Source organism: Dermochelys coriacea, chromosome 11, assembly GCF_009764565.3.
Source record: "Dermochelys coriacea isolate rDerCor1 chromosome 11, rDerCor1.pri.v4, whole genome shotgun sequence".
Taxonomy (NCBI): Eukaryota; Metazoa; Chordata; order Testudines; family Dermochelyidae; genus Dermochelys; species Dermochelys coriacea.
In genome coordinates, this window is record NC_050078.2 from 10326084 (window position 1) to 10342425 (window position 16342).

General features: G+C 41.1%; 1 protein-coding gene across 4 annotated transcripts in view; it reads right to left on the reverse strand.

Annotated features, from left to right (window-relative positions):
* HSPBAP1 (HSPB1 associated protein 1) overlaps window positions 1-16342 on the reverse strand; it is a 62123-nt gene that overhangs the window by 18442 nt on the left and 27339 nt on the right. For all 4 annotated transcript variants that reach the window (XM_043504938.1, XM_038422358.2, XM_043504939.1 and 1 more), the window contains 2 exons: window positions 7693-7877; window positions 3732-3868 (listed from right to left, as the gene is read on the reverse strand). In XM_043504938.1, coding sequence (XP_043360873.1) covers window positions 3732-3868; window positions 7693-7877 — 322 coding nt within the window. The remainder of the gene's footprint in view (window positions 1-3731; window positions 3869-7692; window positions 7878-16342) is intronic.

Consider the following 16342-nt stretch of genomic DNA (forward strand, 5'->3'; position numbering starts at 1 on the left):
AAAGGGGGGGGCTAGTGGGTTACAGATTGTTACAATAAACCATAAATCCAGTGTCTCTGTTCAGTCCATGATTTGTAGTATCTAGTAGAGTTATGAATGTAAGCTCCCAGACTCTTCTTTTGAAAGTATGTTGGTTTTCTTTGAAGAATCTTTATGAAAAGTGTTCACCCACAGGTGATAAAGTATTTTTGTTTTTTGTCATTTTCCTGTCAGTTCATTTGAGAGCGTAGAGAGTTTTACTCACATTGTTGTTTTTGGGGCATTTAGTGCACTGGATGAGATACACTGCATGTTGTGACAGCCATTTGTAGGACACATGGACTTTGAAAGGTGTGTTGTGGGAAGGTGTTGATCATTGTAGCAGTGGAGATACATCTGCAGGTTCTGCATCTCTGATTATGACAGGGTCTGGTGCAACTTTGGATTAGGATATGTCTATACGTACAGCGCAGCCAATACAGCTGAGCAACTGCAGTGCGTCTTGTGGAGACACGCTATGCCGATGGAAGAGAGCTCCCCGTCGGCCTAAAAAAACCCCACTGCATCAGTACTGTCAGCATAACACACTGGGAAAGGGTCATGATGTCTATAGTAGCTAGTCCACATAGTGATAAGAGCCTATTACTGCTCCCACTTAATGGGATCTTAACTCTAGTAGTAGAGGACTATGCTTTAGAGTGTAAAGTCCCACACTTAATTCCTAGCTGTGACCAATGGTGCAGGTTCTCCATCAGCATGCACCATGCTGTGCAGAACAAACGGGAGAGATGGACCATATCCCAAAGAGTTTACAATCTATTTAAATTGCACATGCTGCACTGAAAAAATGTTGAGTTTGCCAGAACGTGGAGCATCAGTTTATGTACAATATAAATAAATCTTCTTACCAAGTAATTTCTGCATATATTTTTCCATAATGCTGAATGGCTAATACATGAGGCAAAGTAAACAGGCCTATAAATAACAACTTATCAGGAGAATACATTATATGAGGGAAATAACCAGAGTAGGAGTAATTAAAGTAATAGCCCAAATGGTGAATTTATGAAATGTTTTAAGAGTAGCCATCTAATCAATACAGCAGTGACCTGCACATTTACGGACACCATGGACAGGAAAAACAGAAGGCAGCACTTTGAAGCAAGGTTAAAACAATCTGCGCTGCTCCCCTCTTACTTCCAGATTCTGGTTGCTTCCCCACTTCTCGTTCCTCTCCTATTTTCATGCCACTTAGCTCCTACTTACTTTTCTAGTGAATCTGGTTGTCAGTTCTAAGTCACAGATCTGAACATGAGACATGAAGAAAGCCAAGTGGCACAAAACCAGAAGAGATGGGAACAGAAAAGTAGCCAGAACCAGAGAGATCAGCACAGATGGGAGTACCACAGGTTGCTGACATTTCTTGGTACAGATAATAAAAGCTACTGCTAAGCAGCTGGCACCAGAGAGAATGTTCAGTTTAAACAGTTTACCTATTTTCCAAAACTCAATTACAGTAATATTTTGCATAACCATAACACCCTGGGAAGGGACAAGAGAGTGACTAGCTTAGAAAGCCATGGGGCTCCAGGCTTGCATTCTATGCAGGAAGGCAATGGTTATATGAGCAGGACCACAATACAGCAGTATAGCCTATTAGCCTCTCAAGAAGCCAGTCTGAAACACATAAGAGGAAACGCGTGTTAGCAGCAAAGGGCTAGAGGTAGCTCAGTGGCTGTACTGGGGAGGCAGCACCACTAACTTCAGTGTAAGCCTGTTTTGTTGTTGGTGGTTATTGTTTGCCAGCCAGTTAAAAAGGCTTTACTATCTCTCTGTTCTAAAGAGGCAAGGGATCCACAAACGGTCTTAACAAGCAGCCTCTTTGAAAGCTTTACGTTCTTCTTGTTTAGAGAAGAAAAAGGATGTTGTTTCCAGTCTCCTTGAAGGTTTTATGCATATTCTGTCACAGGGAGGAGCAAGCAAACAGAACCAGGGAATTTGCTTTTCCAGAGAGAGAGAGGAAGTAATTTTGGGAAGGCAGACAAATCTGCAGAGAAGATCCAGAATTCTGTAAAACATTCCATGCTGGAGACTGGAACTCCAAAGTGTATAAACTATAAGGACAGCTGGGCGGCAATTCTATGATGCAGTAGATCCTCCAAACATGTACTATTGTACCTGGTTAGGACAGCACATAGTACCTCTGAAGTAAGTGGGACTGCTCATGGTAATAAGCACTATGGTCAATAGTATTTGTTGAATTGGGCCTCTCGTGCCTCCCATATGAGGATCTCAAGTCTCTTTACAAACATCCATGAAAACACACCTGTGAGCCAAGTATAACTAATGCTGTTTGAAAGACGCAGGACCATGGAGATAAAAGCATTGCAGCAATGCAGGGCCAAAACTCCTGACTCAGTCTTATGCCTTAGTCACAAGACTATCCTTCCCAAAACACTGTGATTTAATTAATCACATTAAAACCCCACTGGCAAGCTATTCTGCCCACCCCCACTGTACACTGGAATGTCTGACACAAGTATATACAAACTGCTTTGTTCTTGGACAGTTGCTAACTGGGGTTGGGTTTAATAGATTTTTTTTTTAAAGGAAACTGAAGCAAATACTTAAGGGAAAGGGAAAGAAGAATTGCATGGGATTTGCAAACAGGAAGAATGAACAACAAAAAGACAGGCTGCATGTTTGAATTTCAAGCCTTGAAGTGTCCTTTTAACTTTCCTCAGAGCTGGCTGCTACTGTCCTAATGTTTCCCTTTTAAATCAATTCTAACAGGTGATTAGAGGCTTTAGCCTAGAGCAGTGGCTCTCAATCTTTCCAGACTACTGTACCCCTTTCAAGAGTGATTTGTCTTGCATACCTCAAGTTTCATCTTACTTAAAAACTACTTGCTTACAAAATCAGACATAAAAATACAAGCGTCACTGCATACTATTACTGAAAAATTGCTTACCTTCTCATTTTTATCATACAATTATAAAATCAATTGGAATATAAATATTGTATTTATATTTCAGAGTATAGTATATAGAGTAGTATAAACAAGTCATTGTTTGTATGAAATTTTAGTTTGTACTGACTTTGCTAGTCTTTTTATATAGCCTGTTATAAAACTAAGCACATATCTTCATGAGTTGATGTACTCCCTGGAAGACCTCCGCATCCCTGGTTTAGAACCACTGGCCTAGATTAGTTTATTTCCATATGTTTTTATTGCAAAACACAAAAAAAACCCAACCAAACCTTCCTAGCCTCCTAACGCCATCCTGCTCATCTCATAACTATTGATGTTTTAAAATATTTATTTATTTTAGATGTATAAAATAGGCCCAGTACAAGGCTGATTTATAGTAAAAGTTCCCACTGTAAATTCTGTATAATTTACAATGACATTTAAAAAAAATATAGGTAAACAAAGACTCTCCTTCCTCAAACATAACAAAATGTAAATTGAAAAGAAGTAGTTGTGGCACCTTAAAAGGTGCCACAAATACTCCTTTTCTTTTTGCAGATACAGACTAACAGGGCTGCTACTCTGAAACCTGTCAAAATGTAAATTATGCACCAAACCCTCAAGCCTTTCATCACTTCCCGAAGAAAAACACACTCCGTTGTGCTGGATCACTGAAGGCTTCAAAAAATTAAAATGTTTGAAGAGTTAACAATTAAAATACCCAAAGGCTGGTTTATAGTAAAAGTTCCCTCTGTAAATTCTGCACAAACATTATGGTTACCTTCCTTGTATCTGTAGTACTAAATTGCAGCCATAGGAATCCAAATGACAAGGAGTGTTTGCTCCTGCTGAGCCAATCCACAAAGTGCTCTCCTTTCCATTTCTTCCAGGGAAACCAAAATCAGACCACATTATATCCTGTTGCAGAGACAAAGTTATTAATGTGAGCGATGACATCTTATCATCCTTCGACTTCTGTGACCCTGTCCTCGTATGTTTCTCTTCTCTTCTCTCATTACCTCTCTGATCACTTTCCTTTTCATCTTTTTCTGTTCCTCCTATTCCCCTCCATATAGGGATCCCACAAGACTCCTTTCATGGCCTGCTCCTCTTCTCCCTCTAAATCTTATCCTTGTGTGACCTCCTGTGCCCTGATTGTCTATGCAGAAGACTCAGAAATCTACCTCTCCGTTCCTGCCCTGTCCCTATATCTAAATGTCTCTCCAACAATAAGCTGAGTTTCTTATTTTTCTTCCTAAACCCTCATCATCCTCCTGTCTCCTGAGCCTGAGCGGATGGTAGAGGAATGAATTCCTGGTTGAAAAATGTCAATCTAAAATTTCAACAAAAGAAAAACATTTTCATAAAATCTTCACTGTTTTTTCAACCCGTTCCATGATCTCTCTCTTTCTTCTTACACATCTTGTCACTACCACCACAATTTCCAAAACATTCAGCCCTTCCTCTTTCTCCACTTGAGTGACTAAAGTTTTTGTATCCTCTGTCCTCGATGTCTGAAAATTTCTCCTCCTCTTGTATAATGGGGTTTTGTATAATAGTTCTGCTCCTGCCTTTGCAGCTGGAGAGGCATCCTGGGCAGCTAACTCGATGCAGCTCTGCTATAAAGGGAGATGGGGAAGGACAAAAGCATAACTGCTATGGAGGAGGGCGGCAGAGGAATCCACCAGCATTTGGATCCTCCCATCCTCCTTTCTTTGGTGCAAAAGGCATATGAGGATACATAGCGTGGTAGTGACCCAGAATGCATGAGCATGGGTGGTTTTCCCTTGAATGGTTCTCCCTAGTTTGGGGTAAAGGATTCCCATCTATACCCCCAGTCTGCCCCCCCAGACCAGAGCGCACCCTAAATAGTCTGGCTAGCTGCTGGGCAGGGGATCTGTCTATTAGAAAATATTTATCCTGAGGCAGGCAATATTTTCTAATGGATAGAATCCTAAACTGAGATTTGGATGATCCGAGTTCTATTCCTAGTTCTGCCACTGGCCTGTTGGATGGCTTTGAGCAAGTCTGAGCCGCAGTTTCCCCATCTGTAAAATGGGGATAATGATACCTCCTTTATAAAGTACTTTGAGATCTATAGATGAAAAGCAATATAGCTAGATAATAATTATTACTGCCATGAATCCATATTCTGGAATCTTTCAAAACAAATGGGGTACTGTTAGAGACATCTTGATTTTAAAAATGTAATTAAAAAAATACAATAGCCTAATAAACATTTGTCAAAATCAACAAGAAACCAAAAAGGAAAAATTGCTCACAGAGCTTTCCACAGACATAAAATTTAAAATCCAGTATAATTATTTCAGTGATAAAGTTAAGCGTAATAACATTGCTACACTTTAATCTCACACCTAAATAGTTTTTGTATTTTTTTACAATTTAAATGGAAAGATAGTGCATACAATCAATATTCGATTTAAAAGAACTCTTTGAAAATGCTGCAGCCATAGTAAATACTTGAAGCGATTGTGGGTAAAATAGTTTTTAAACAATGAGCTGAAAAGAAATTGGTAGGATTACTGAAATCTTGGCACAATGGGCTTCTTTTTTACAATAAAAAAGCTACAGAAAGAAGAAATGCACTCAAAGAGATGTTCCAACCATAACAGATGGCACATTATGTGTGAATTACATTTATTTCATTTTCTGCTTATAATGAAGTTAATCTATATCCGTATATCACTTTAAAAGGTCTCATTTCTATTTAAACTTCATGCATATATCTTGCTGATGATTTATATCTCAAATGCTGTAATAAAATATCAACTGAACAAAAAAAATGTAAGATGCTAGATACTGCTCATAGATTAGAATAATGGAATCATTACCTTAAACCACACAACTGTAAATGATAAACAGTGCAATCTAAATTTCAAACAACATCTAAATGGCCCTATTAATCACTATAAATAACAATGTAGTTAGCTTTCTTTTCCCCTTCAAGTCACCTTAGGTAAATCTAAATGAAAAAGGAGTTAACATCAAATTCATAGGAGAACAGGGGAGAATTACTACAAATAATACTTTTGGGTGGCACAATAGTGCAGTAGTGGTTGGCAATATCTGCCAGTCTGTAGTGGACTGCAGGATTTCACTTCCATGCCAGTGCAGTCAGCATATGATAAGTACATAAGATTCTTAAAGTCCTAATTATGTAATTGTGTGGGTGGAATGGCAGTTGCTTATCTCAAGAAAATTTCTTATTGACCCACTGAAATAGCAGTTTAGGTAGATGTTCTGCATGTGGTTATTTTATGTAATTCTCCCAATCTTGTGCCATAAACTAAGGGTCCATCGGGGCAGGAATATACAGGGCCAAAATTCGAGACAGTCATGTAGAGAAGTGGTTCTCAAAGCTGGTCCGCCGCTTGTTCAGGGAAAACCCCTGGCGCACCGTACCGGTTTGTTTACCTGCCGTGTCTGCAGGTTCAGCAGATCACGGCTCCCACTGGTTGTGGTTAGCTGCTCCAGGCCAATGGGGGCTGCGGGAAGCGGTGCTGGCCAAGGGATGTGCTGGCTGCCCTTCCTGCAGCCCCCACTGGCCTGGAGCGGCGAACCGCGGCCAGTGGGAGCTGTGATCGGCCGAACCTGCAGACGCGGCAGGAGTTTTCCCTGAACAAGCGGCGGACTGGCTTTCAGAACCACCAATGTAGAGTCTGGGCAAGCCTGAAATGGTGCTGGAGCTTCAAATCTTGCTTAGCCAGAGAGAATTCCCCTCATGAATTATGCTGACATTTGCAGAGGGTAAACACCCCAACATTTAGAGTTCAACTCATACTGTATTATTTATTAAGCACAGGCAATGTGTTTGACATGCTGTAGAAGAGAGTGCAAGGCAGAGAGGGCTGGAGAAAACTTGCAATGTGTCCCAAAACTTTGGCGTGGATGAGTGCTCATCCTTTCAAGAATGGGCTACTCTCGTGTATTTTAGCACTTTCATGAATAGTAAGGGCATAATCCTGCAAACACTTGTGCACTGGTCTTCAAGAATTACTTAATGAGGAACTGTGTGCCTCCTGAGTCAGTATGCAGCTGAACAAAATGGCAGTGAAATTGTATTATGGTCTTGATGCTGCAACTGGATCTATGCAGATGGGATCTTTGGGCCAGTGGAGCTCTACTGAAGTTAACAGAACTGCACACAAATGTAATGGTCTTCCTGCATTGATCCAACTGAAGCATCAGGGCCTCGTTTTGTAAACTATCATGCATGCCAATTTTTTATCATGTTAGTGGAATAATCAAACCTCATACTCACATCTTAAATAAAGAAAGCAGTGGAGGTTTTAAGCTGTACAGGTCACATAAACGGCAATTTAAGGGCCTAATCCAAAGCCCACAAAAGTCAATGGAAAGCCAGACACCCATTATCTTCAGTGGTGTCTAAATCAGACCCAAAACTATGTGTGGTTGGGTGGGAGGAAGAAGTTACATCTGCTTTAGACAATTTGTTTTGTAACTCCGATAGTGCTGTGTTTTTAAATGTACGTCAAGAGTTCCCCAAGCTTGAGATGAGTGCTCTTTGGTGTGATACTTTCGTTAGACTGAAATCAAAATAAATAAGTATCTAATAAAACTGAAAAATTGGTCAAAGGAATAGAGAAGTGAAAAGGCTAGACAGATTTAAAAAACTATAATAAATCACTTACAATAATTAACCACACCTTTAGGACGTTTTCCTGCATAGTTCTGAGTTGAAAGTAAAGTTAACCGTTTACCTTGAAAATTTCTGTCTTGTCTTCAAATATCATAGCAATATATTTATAGTCAGCATATGTCCAATATTTGGAGAAATCGTAACAACTGAATGGTCTAGAGACACAAGTAGGCTGTCCACAAGTCCAGGCCAAAAACTCTTCAAGTGTAGCTTCCACATAACTGCACTTGGTTTCAAATTGAGGAGCTGGAGCAATATAAGAAAAGACAACATTACATGCATACTGAACCCAGAGCTATAAAAACAGATAGGGTGAAGCACTTTAGTAGACGAAACAGTAACTCTGTCTCAGCTTGGCCCACTGATTAAATGCAATAAAAAATCTAAAGTGAAATTAGCTCAGTTGCCTCAGCCCAATACATAACTGAAAATAGACCACATCACCAAGCTCATAACTAATTTAACACAATTGACAGTCAGTCTGTCCTTTAATTGGTGTCTCTCTTTAAAGGTTCTCTCTCTCACGTGTTCCCCCTATTCCCTTTATTGAGGCTTCTTTGATTTATGGAGCTGGACTCTAACTTTTCTCCTCTCATCTAAGGGAATAACTAAATCAGCATCATTTTACAGAAGCAGCAAATAGTGGATCCCCTACACATGTCCAATAACCCATCTGAAAGGCTGTCACTATTTTTCAGCATTTATGGATAAAGCATCTTGCCAGCCATAAAAGATTCACTAGGACCATTACCCCAATTGAAGGAAGCATTCTTTCCTCAGGAATATACACACAGGATAGGTAATTTTTATGTATTAAAAAAAGGATTTAAAGTACTTCCACAAATGGGAATCAGCTCGCAAGGCTGAATTCACTGAAGCTGACAGAATGGCTGTTTGGAAATTCAGTGAAAAATGCTCTGTATCTGTTTGGGAAACATTTTTAAAACTTTGTTCAGGATATAAAGTACAGCCACAAAGATCTATGCTATAAATGCCCTGGAGCCTTCATTGTGCTAGGCGAAAAGGGATCATTAGCTAGTATGTGGAGGGCTTCTGGCAAAAGGTTTAAATTTTGATTCAAAATAGCGCACAAATACACCTATCCCTCTGCCCAAAATCCTATTGTGTTGATCTGCGCGTGCAGAGAACAGTGGCAAGATGAAACGTACCACAACAGAAACAACCAAAATAAATAGGTGGATTAAGTCTAATTATTACAGGCAATCTATATGGCCAAGTCAGTAAAAATTTGCGATTCGTGGGGGATAATCAGCTGAACTTGAGCTCCTAGCACGACACTGGCCAAAAGGGTTAAAGCAATCCTTGGATGCATAAACGGGGATCTTGAGTAGGAGTTAGGGAAGTTATTATACCTCTGTATTTGGCTCTGGCCTGACCACTGCTGGAATACTATGTCCAGTTCTGGGGTCCACAATTCAAGAAGGATGTTTATAAATTGGAGAGGGTTCAGAGAAGAGCCATGAGAATGATTTAAATAAAAAACATGCCTTATAATGATAGATTCAGGGACCACAATTTATGTCACTTAAGAAAGAGATGGTTAAGGGGGTGACTTGATTACATTCTATAAGCTACATGGGTAACAAATCTTTAATAATGGGGTCTTCAATCTAACAGAGAAAGGGATAACATGAGTCAATGGCTTGAAGTTGAAGCTAGACAAATTCAGACAAGAAATAAGGTTTCATTTTTTAACAGTGAGAGCAGTTAACCACTGGAACAACTTATCAAGGGTTGTGGTGGATTCCCCATTACTGACTATTTTAAAGTCATGATTGGATATTTTCCCAAAAGATCTGCTGTAGGAATTGTTTTGGGGAAGTTCTATGGCCTTTGTTATACAGGTCAGATCAGATTAGATGCCCACCATGGTCCCTTCTGGCCTTGGAATGTATTAATAAAAACCTATTGCATGTGGAGCTGCTGAAGAGGATGTTATCCAATCCCAAATCTGGGATAGGCTGCAGTGCAGCTGTGCTATTGCTGCTTTTCCAGCCTTTAGTTTGAAATAATGTGCACAGTACCGCCATGCCTTGTACACTGGGATTCCTAGCCAACGGATTCATGTAACAGTGGAGTCAGAGGCCCAATCCTGAATGCTTTCCTTCACACAAATGTATTCAGAGCAGATATGGAGGCCACCTCCCCACTGCACAGGTCCTCTTGCACAGCTATTCTGCCTTCAAACATATGCCCTGTGCAGGGGTATGATGGCAGTCCCCTGGCACAAAAGCATTTGAGTGGGCTCTGTGCTAATGGGTGAATTTCTCCCTTTGGGTAGGATTTTGCAAAGCTCCCAATGTTGGCTCTCTTTGCTCCCATTGAAGTCAATGGCAGATTTTTATCATTGAATTCAACAGGAGCAGAGTTAGGCCAAATGCCGAGCATGTCTGAAAACCCTTAGCAAGTAGGATGGGGAAAAAAATAGAACCCAGGGGTTGGAACAACTGTGCGAGTCTGTTAAATCACCAGCATCATCAGTTCTGTTACCATAAAGCTTGGCACCATTACAGACCAGAGCATTTTAAGTCTTCACTGCACAGAAGATGGAGGGTACCGAACCAGCATGAACATTGGTTTTACTATCATTGCCCTCTTGTCCCAGGAAGATTCTGGTCCACTATTTCAGGTCAAGGTCAAGGTCAAGTAACATGAGAAGGCATACATTGCTGTTGCTGCACCATAGTGCTCATCACCTTTGGCTTATCAGAGACGTTCATTTCCCATCACAGCTAGTCCTGCCAGCTTCAGATATACTCATCCAGACTGTAAAATGAAAAATTACATACTGTACTACAACCATTATTGATGAAAAAAATTACTACAGGCTGCCTGAATGGCAATGAAACAGCAGTAATTTAACCTTGGACAACTTGCATGCAGCTGCTTAATAAGGGAATCCTTTTATTCTTGCACAATAGTAAGAGGTCTGCGGGAATTCCTCATTGCTACAATTTTGTTATCATGGCAATTCCCATACAGTCTCATACATTTGTTCTGATTTCCTTTGGGCAGGTGAACAGCTCTCGTAGGGCTTGTCTATATTACTACTACTTAAATCGATGTAACTTATATCACTATGGGGTGTGAAAAAGCCACCCCCCCCAAGCATCGTAAGTTAGATCGACTTAAAGCAGCGTCTACACTGAGCTGTCAGCAGGAGACGCTCTCCCACCAACATAGCTTCCGCCTCTCATTGAGGTGGAGTAATTGAGCTGGTGGGAGAGTGCTGTCCTGTTGGCACAGCGTGTCTTCACCAGATGCGTTCCAGTGGTAGTGAAGACAAGCCCTTACAAACTTTCACTATCACCCTGTCATTTTCCACTGTAGTAGTGTTGGTAGCAGCTCTCTGTCCAGCTTATTTTCAAGTTTATTAGCTACGAATGTCAAATAAGCTTAGTATTTAGCAATATATAATTTGGCTTGGTGCGATATAAGGGCTTCCTCCAGAAATCACTTTTCCCTGCACAAGAACTGCATTGAAGATACAAGAAACTCCCCCCCAACCATCTTAAAATCTTATTTCTGATTCATCCTATGTGTTGCAGGCGAATGCTGCCTCCAAATATCCAGTCATTAATGCAGTGTACATCATTTTGCTAAAGGATGGGCTGATGTAAAAATTACATAAAAGGTATCAGAACTATTGAAGGCAGTTCAATATCTGAATTATTTTGATGAGAACAAAGAGTGCTCATGACACTGCTTGTTTTATGAGATAAGATAGAAGCAACTATTTTAAAGTGAAGAAATAAGGATATTTCTAACTTTCCATGTATTTCACACAAAGCTTTATTTGAAAAATTCCAACTATGAACAGTAAGTCCTGCAGACCGTTGAAGACTGTTGCTTCTGGGCTGTAACTTCCTCAGGATAGGGATCTTGGTTTAATTTAAGTTTGGTTCAGCATCTATCGCACTGTGGATAATGAATAATAAACAACAAAAACGAGTATTTAGAACGTCTAGAAAAATGGAGAAGTCTACAGCAGCATGCATGCAATTGTCAGTGATCAGAATTGGAACGCAAGAACACGAACAGGCTTCTGACTATTTAGTGACTGAAGATTGAAGAATTTTAAAAATGAGATCATTTTTAGACTAAACCAAACAACTCTAAACTGGGCTAGCAGTGCTGTGCATTGACGATATCCGAGTTTGATGCCTGTCACTGATCTCTCATTCCCTGCACTAGTGCTGTGAACTCAAACTTGCAAATATGATGGAGTAGTTTGTGCAGAACATCAGCTCACCCACCTGCTTAAGCACTGGCATTGACAGACGGCTGAGAGGCGTTGTGATAAAGAGGTTAGTGATCAATTGTTCTCCATGTCCATTGAGGGTAGTACAAGAAGTAATTGTTGTAATTTGTAGCAAGGGAGATTTAGGTTAAATATTAGGAAGAACTAATTATAAGGATAGTTAAGCACTGAAATAGGATTACCTAAGGAGGTTATACAAACCCTGTCACTGTAGGGTTTTAAGAACAGGTTAGATAAATACCTAGCAGGGATGGTCTAGGTACATTTAATCCTGGTTCAGTGCAAAGGGATGGACTAGATTACCTCGTGGTCTCTTCCTGCCCTACATTTCTCTGACTGTATGATACCAACTGCTATTCCATCCAGAATGATGGTGTATGCAATGCAGAGCCTCTAAGTAGAAATAGGGAAAATGCAGTACCTGAAGGCTCCAATAAAGATGCATGGCTCCACCTTTTTATTTATTTTGATTTATGTTTAAAAAAAAAACACAAAAAAACAAAAACCACCCTACAAAACATCCATCCACACTTCTAGGGACCTTAATTATTTAAAAATAACAATCCATGCAGAGAATAACTATTTAACAGTCTAACAAAGCACGCACACACTCACATAGAAGGATGTGGAAAAACTGAAAAGCGTCTAGCAGAGGGCAACAAAGATGATTAGGGGACTGGAACACATGACTTATGAGGAGAGGCTGAGGGAACTGGGATTGTTTAGTCTGCAGAAGAGAAGAATGAGCGGGGATTTGATAGCTGCTTTCAACTATCTGAAAGGGGGTTCCAAAGAGAATGGATCTAGACTGTTCTCAGTGGTAGCAGTTGACAGAACAAGGAGTAATAGTCTCAAGTTGCAGCGGGGGAGGTTTAGGTTGGATATTAGGAAAAACTTTTTCACTAGGAGGGTGGTGAAGCACTGGAATGTGTTACCTAGGGAGGTGGTGGAATCTCCTTCCTTTGAGGTTTTTAAGGTCAGGCTTGACAAAGCCCTGGCTGGGATGATTTAGTTTGGGATTGGTCCTGCTTTGAGCAGGGGGTTGGACTAGATGACCTCCCGAGGTCCCTTCCAACCCTGATATTCTATGATCTATGATTCTATACCAAAATTAAATTAAATAGCCAGGGTTGTAAACATCCAAAGAGTAGACCACCACATCCGGCATCCCATTACCACCAAGCCCTCAGCCTTCCCCCAGCGCCTTAGCAGATGGTGTCACTGTTACAGGGCATGATGCATTTCAGTTCCCTTCGCAGGCCCTCTTGAGTGCACCTCTCAGGTGACAGGCTTGGCTTTCACCTCTTTTGAGGCTGGAACCCCACAATTCAACTACTTTTGGACTGGATCTATGTGTTGCAGCTCCCTGTTTCCCAACTGTGTAATACAATAGGGCCGGCTCTATTTGGCGTCTACAAGAAAACTTTTCTCTAGGAGCCTATGGCCCGCAGTTGATTAATGGGACCCCAAACCAGCTTCTTCTCATATTGTTTATTCATCCAAAGGTATTGTAGCAAGCAGAGAAAAGGGTTAAAACAATGGAAGTCTATATACATTTTGTCTCACCTAAACTTTATCCTTTCCTTGCAAGTTTTGCTAAGCTCCCCTCAGTCCAGCTATCTCCATCTCTGGGCTGGGAGAGAGAGACTGTGCAGCTAGTTTGGGTATTAAAGCTAGTTTGGGTATGTCTATACATGCTGCAACCACATCTCCTGATTGCAGCGCAAGCATATCCTGTCAGAAACTAACTTTCAGCAGCTGCTACCTGCTCCCCCCACCTTCCTCTAAGCCAGTGGTTCCCAAACAGCCAGTGAACCCCTTTCACTAAATTGTGAAATCTCATGAACCCCCTCCTAAAAATGAATATTTCCAGGGATTTAAGTTTAAATTTCCTCCGCATGGCTCCTGCTGCTGGACCCCATTGACTGCCCTGGTCAACTGAGCTCCACAGAGCTCGGGCTGCAAGTCCTGCTGACCGCCGGGGCTCGGGCTGCCAGCCTCAACTGCCCGGCCCCACTCTCCCTGGGGCTTGGGTTCCCAGTCCCGGGCGGAGTGCTGGGGTTCAGGCTGCTGGCTCCCCCGCTGACGGGGCAGGGCTCGGGCTGCCAGCCCGAACTGCCCTGCCCCAATCTCCCTGGGACTTGGGTTCTCTGCCCTGCAACCGGGTTTCACCTGCTGCCTCCAATGCCCGGGGTCCTCTGGTTGACATTAGTGAAATTTTTCTGGCGAACCCCTGTAACGTTCTGTGAACCCCCAGGAGTTCGCAAACCCCAGTTTGGGAACCATTGCTCTAGGCAGCGGGCTTTGGCGGTTTAATGTCCCTTTGATCCTAAACTCTGGCCTTGAGAAAGTAAAGCTGTTAATCTGGCTAGAACCAGGCAGGTAGGCATTTCCTGATCAATAATCTCTCGAGCACCCTTAGTATTCTCTCTGGATGAATCTTTGTCATTGTTTTTATTCCCTGCTTGTTTTTTCCTAACAGCCTCCTTTGATATAACTTTGTGTAGTCAGACAGAATAAGATCAGCAGGTAAGCTGAGGCACCTATCATATTCATACATACAATACAGATATCTTGCTTGTTCTCCACATCTGGCCCGTGGAATATACATTAAAGATCAGTTAGTCTGAAATAGCCAGTAGCCAACAGGAAAAGCAAGCGCAGAGCCAGGCGCTTGCCAGCAGCTCCCTTTCCTTTATACTGAATTAGTTTCAGTCTGAGGGCTTCTACAAGCTACAGCTTGACTGTGTTAGAAAGTAATAGGTGGTCTCTCAGGTAGGCAGGTCCCAGGCCACTTAAGGCTTTACAGATCAAAATCATCATCTTAAACTCCTGCCAGAAACCAATAGGCAGCCAGTGCAGTTTAGAGTGATAATACTGTTGGCTTGCAACAAAATCCCCCTTTAAACAAGCAATTTGTCTCACTTTGAACCAGCTTCTGAATGGATTTCAGGTGTAACCCCAGGTTGAGCACATACCAATAGTTTAATCTTGAGGCAATGAACACAGACAATATCTATATCCGAAATGAATGTTTGCAACCTCCTAGCCAGGCTTGGATGGAACAAGCCATCCTGGCTGTTATGCTGGCCACAGACAGAATCATCTAACACCCTTAAATTGTAAACTCAGGTGACTAATGGCAGGTGAACACACTCAATCAGAGGGCCAATATAATCTTTGCTATATCCTCCAGTTCCTCCCTAGAATCTATCGTACCATCAGCACCTCATTTTTATCTGGACAAGTGATCCTGGATCTGGATAACAGTGATAGGACAGAAAGGGCCAAGCACACCCCTCAGAAAAACAATGTTAATGCACAAGACAGCAAACAACCTACTTATTTCTAGCAACAATACACACAAATATATTATTTTAGACGCTTAGGGGGCTTATCTAACAAATTCTTAAAATGTAATGCTTTCTGTTACAAGATCCTCACTTAGCTACAGTACAACCCCAGAGGGCTCTACTCATTTTCTTAAAGACATCTGCAACCTCTATTAGCATTTAATGGTGTGATCCTGGAGACAAAACTGATTTCCTAGAGACCGGCTGTCTCCAGGGATCAGCAATGAAGGGCAAGACATACGAGGACTTTTATCTTAAAATATGAAAACGATAACTGTTTTGAATCCATGATAACTGAAAGTCGTTGTTATACGAGGTCACTTATCAAGTAAGTTGGTGTCAGTCCAATTCTTGAGAGGTGTTCACAACTGGAACTCTAGTTACCAACCTCAAGAAAGATGCCTAAAATTCGACAGACACTGAGACTAAATTACCCTTTCATTCCTATTGGTGTTTCCTCCATGTTAAGGTGGAAGTACATTAACAGAGCATTGTGGAGAGCTTCGTGGCCATTACCTGTATTGTGTTAGTTCCATTGGTATCAATATGGTACCATCTGTGAAATGGCGATGATAATAATAATGGCTGCTTATATAGCACTTTTTATCAATAGATCTTAAAGAGCTTTACAAATGAAATCAGTGTCATTATCCCCATTTTACACATGGGGAAACTGAGGCACGGGGAATGACGTGCTGAAGGTCACCCAGCATGTGGGTGGCATAGCCAGGAATAGACTAATACTCAGGTCTCCTGAGTATCAGTCCAATGCTCTCACCACGAGTCTACATGTCAAAGGGGTGATGTGAAGATTAATTCTTGTTTGTAAAGTGCTTTGAAAACATAAAATGCTAAGTATTACATATCTGACAGTTCTTGTATTCTACAATAACCCACATATACTTTGTCAATTCCATGGCTGTTAGTATCTCATTATACTTGTTCCATACTTTTATCTTCCTGGTCTTGCTTTGACTCATTTTAAAAAAATAAATAAATAAAAAATTAAATCTTCCTAATTAATTAGCTAGTGTGTGTGCCCTCTACTGGATAGACTCAGAGCTGTTTAATAATGT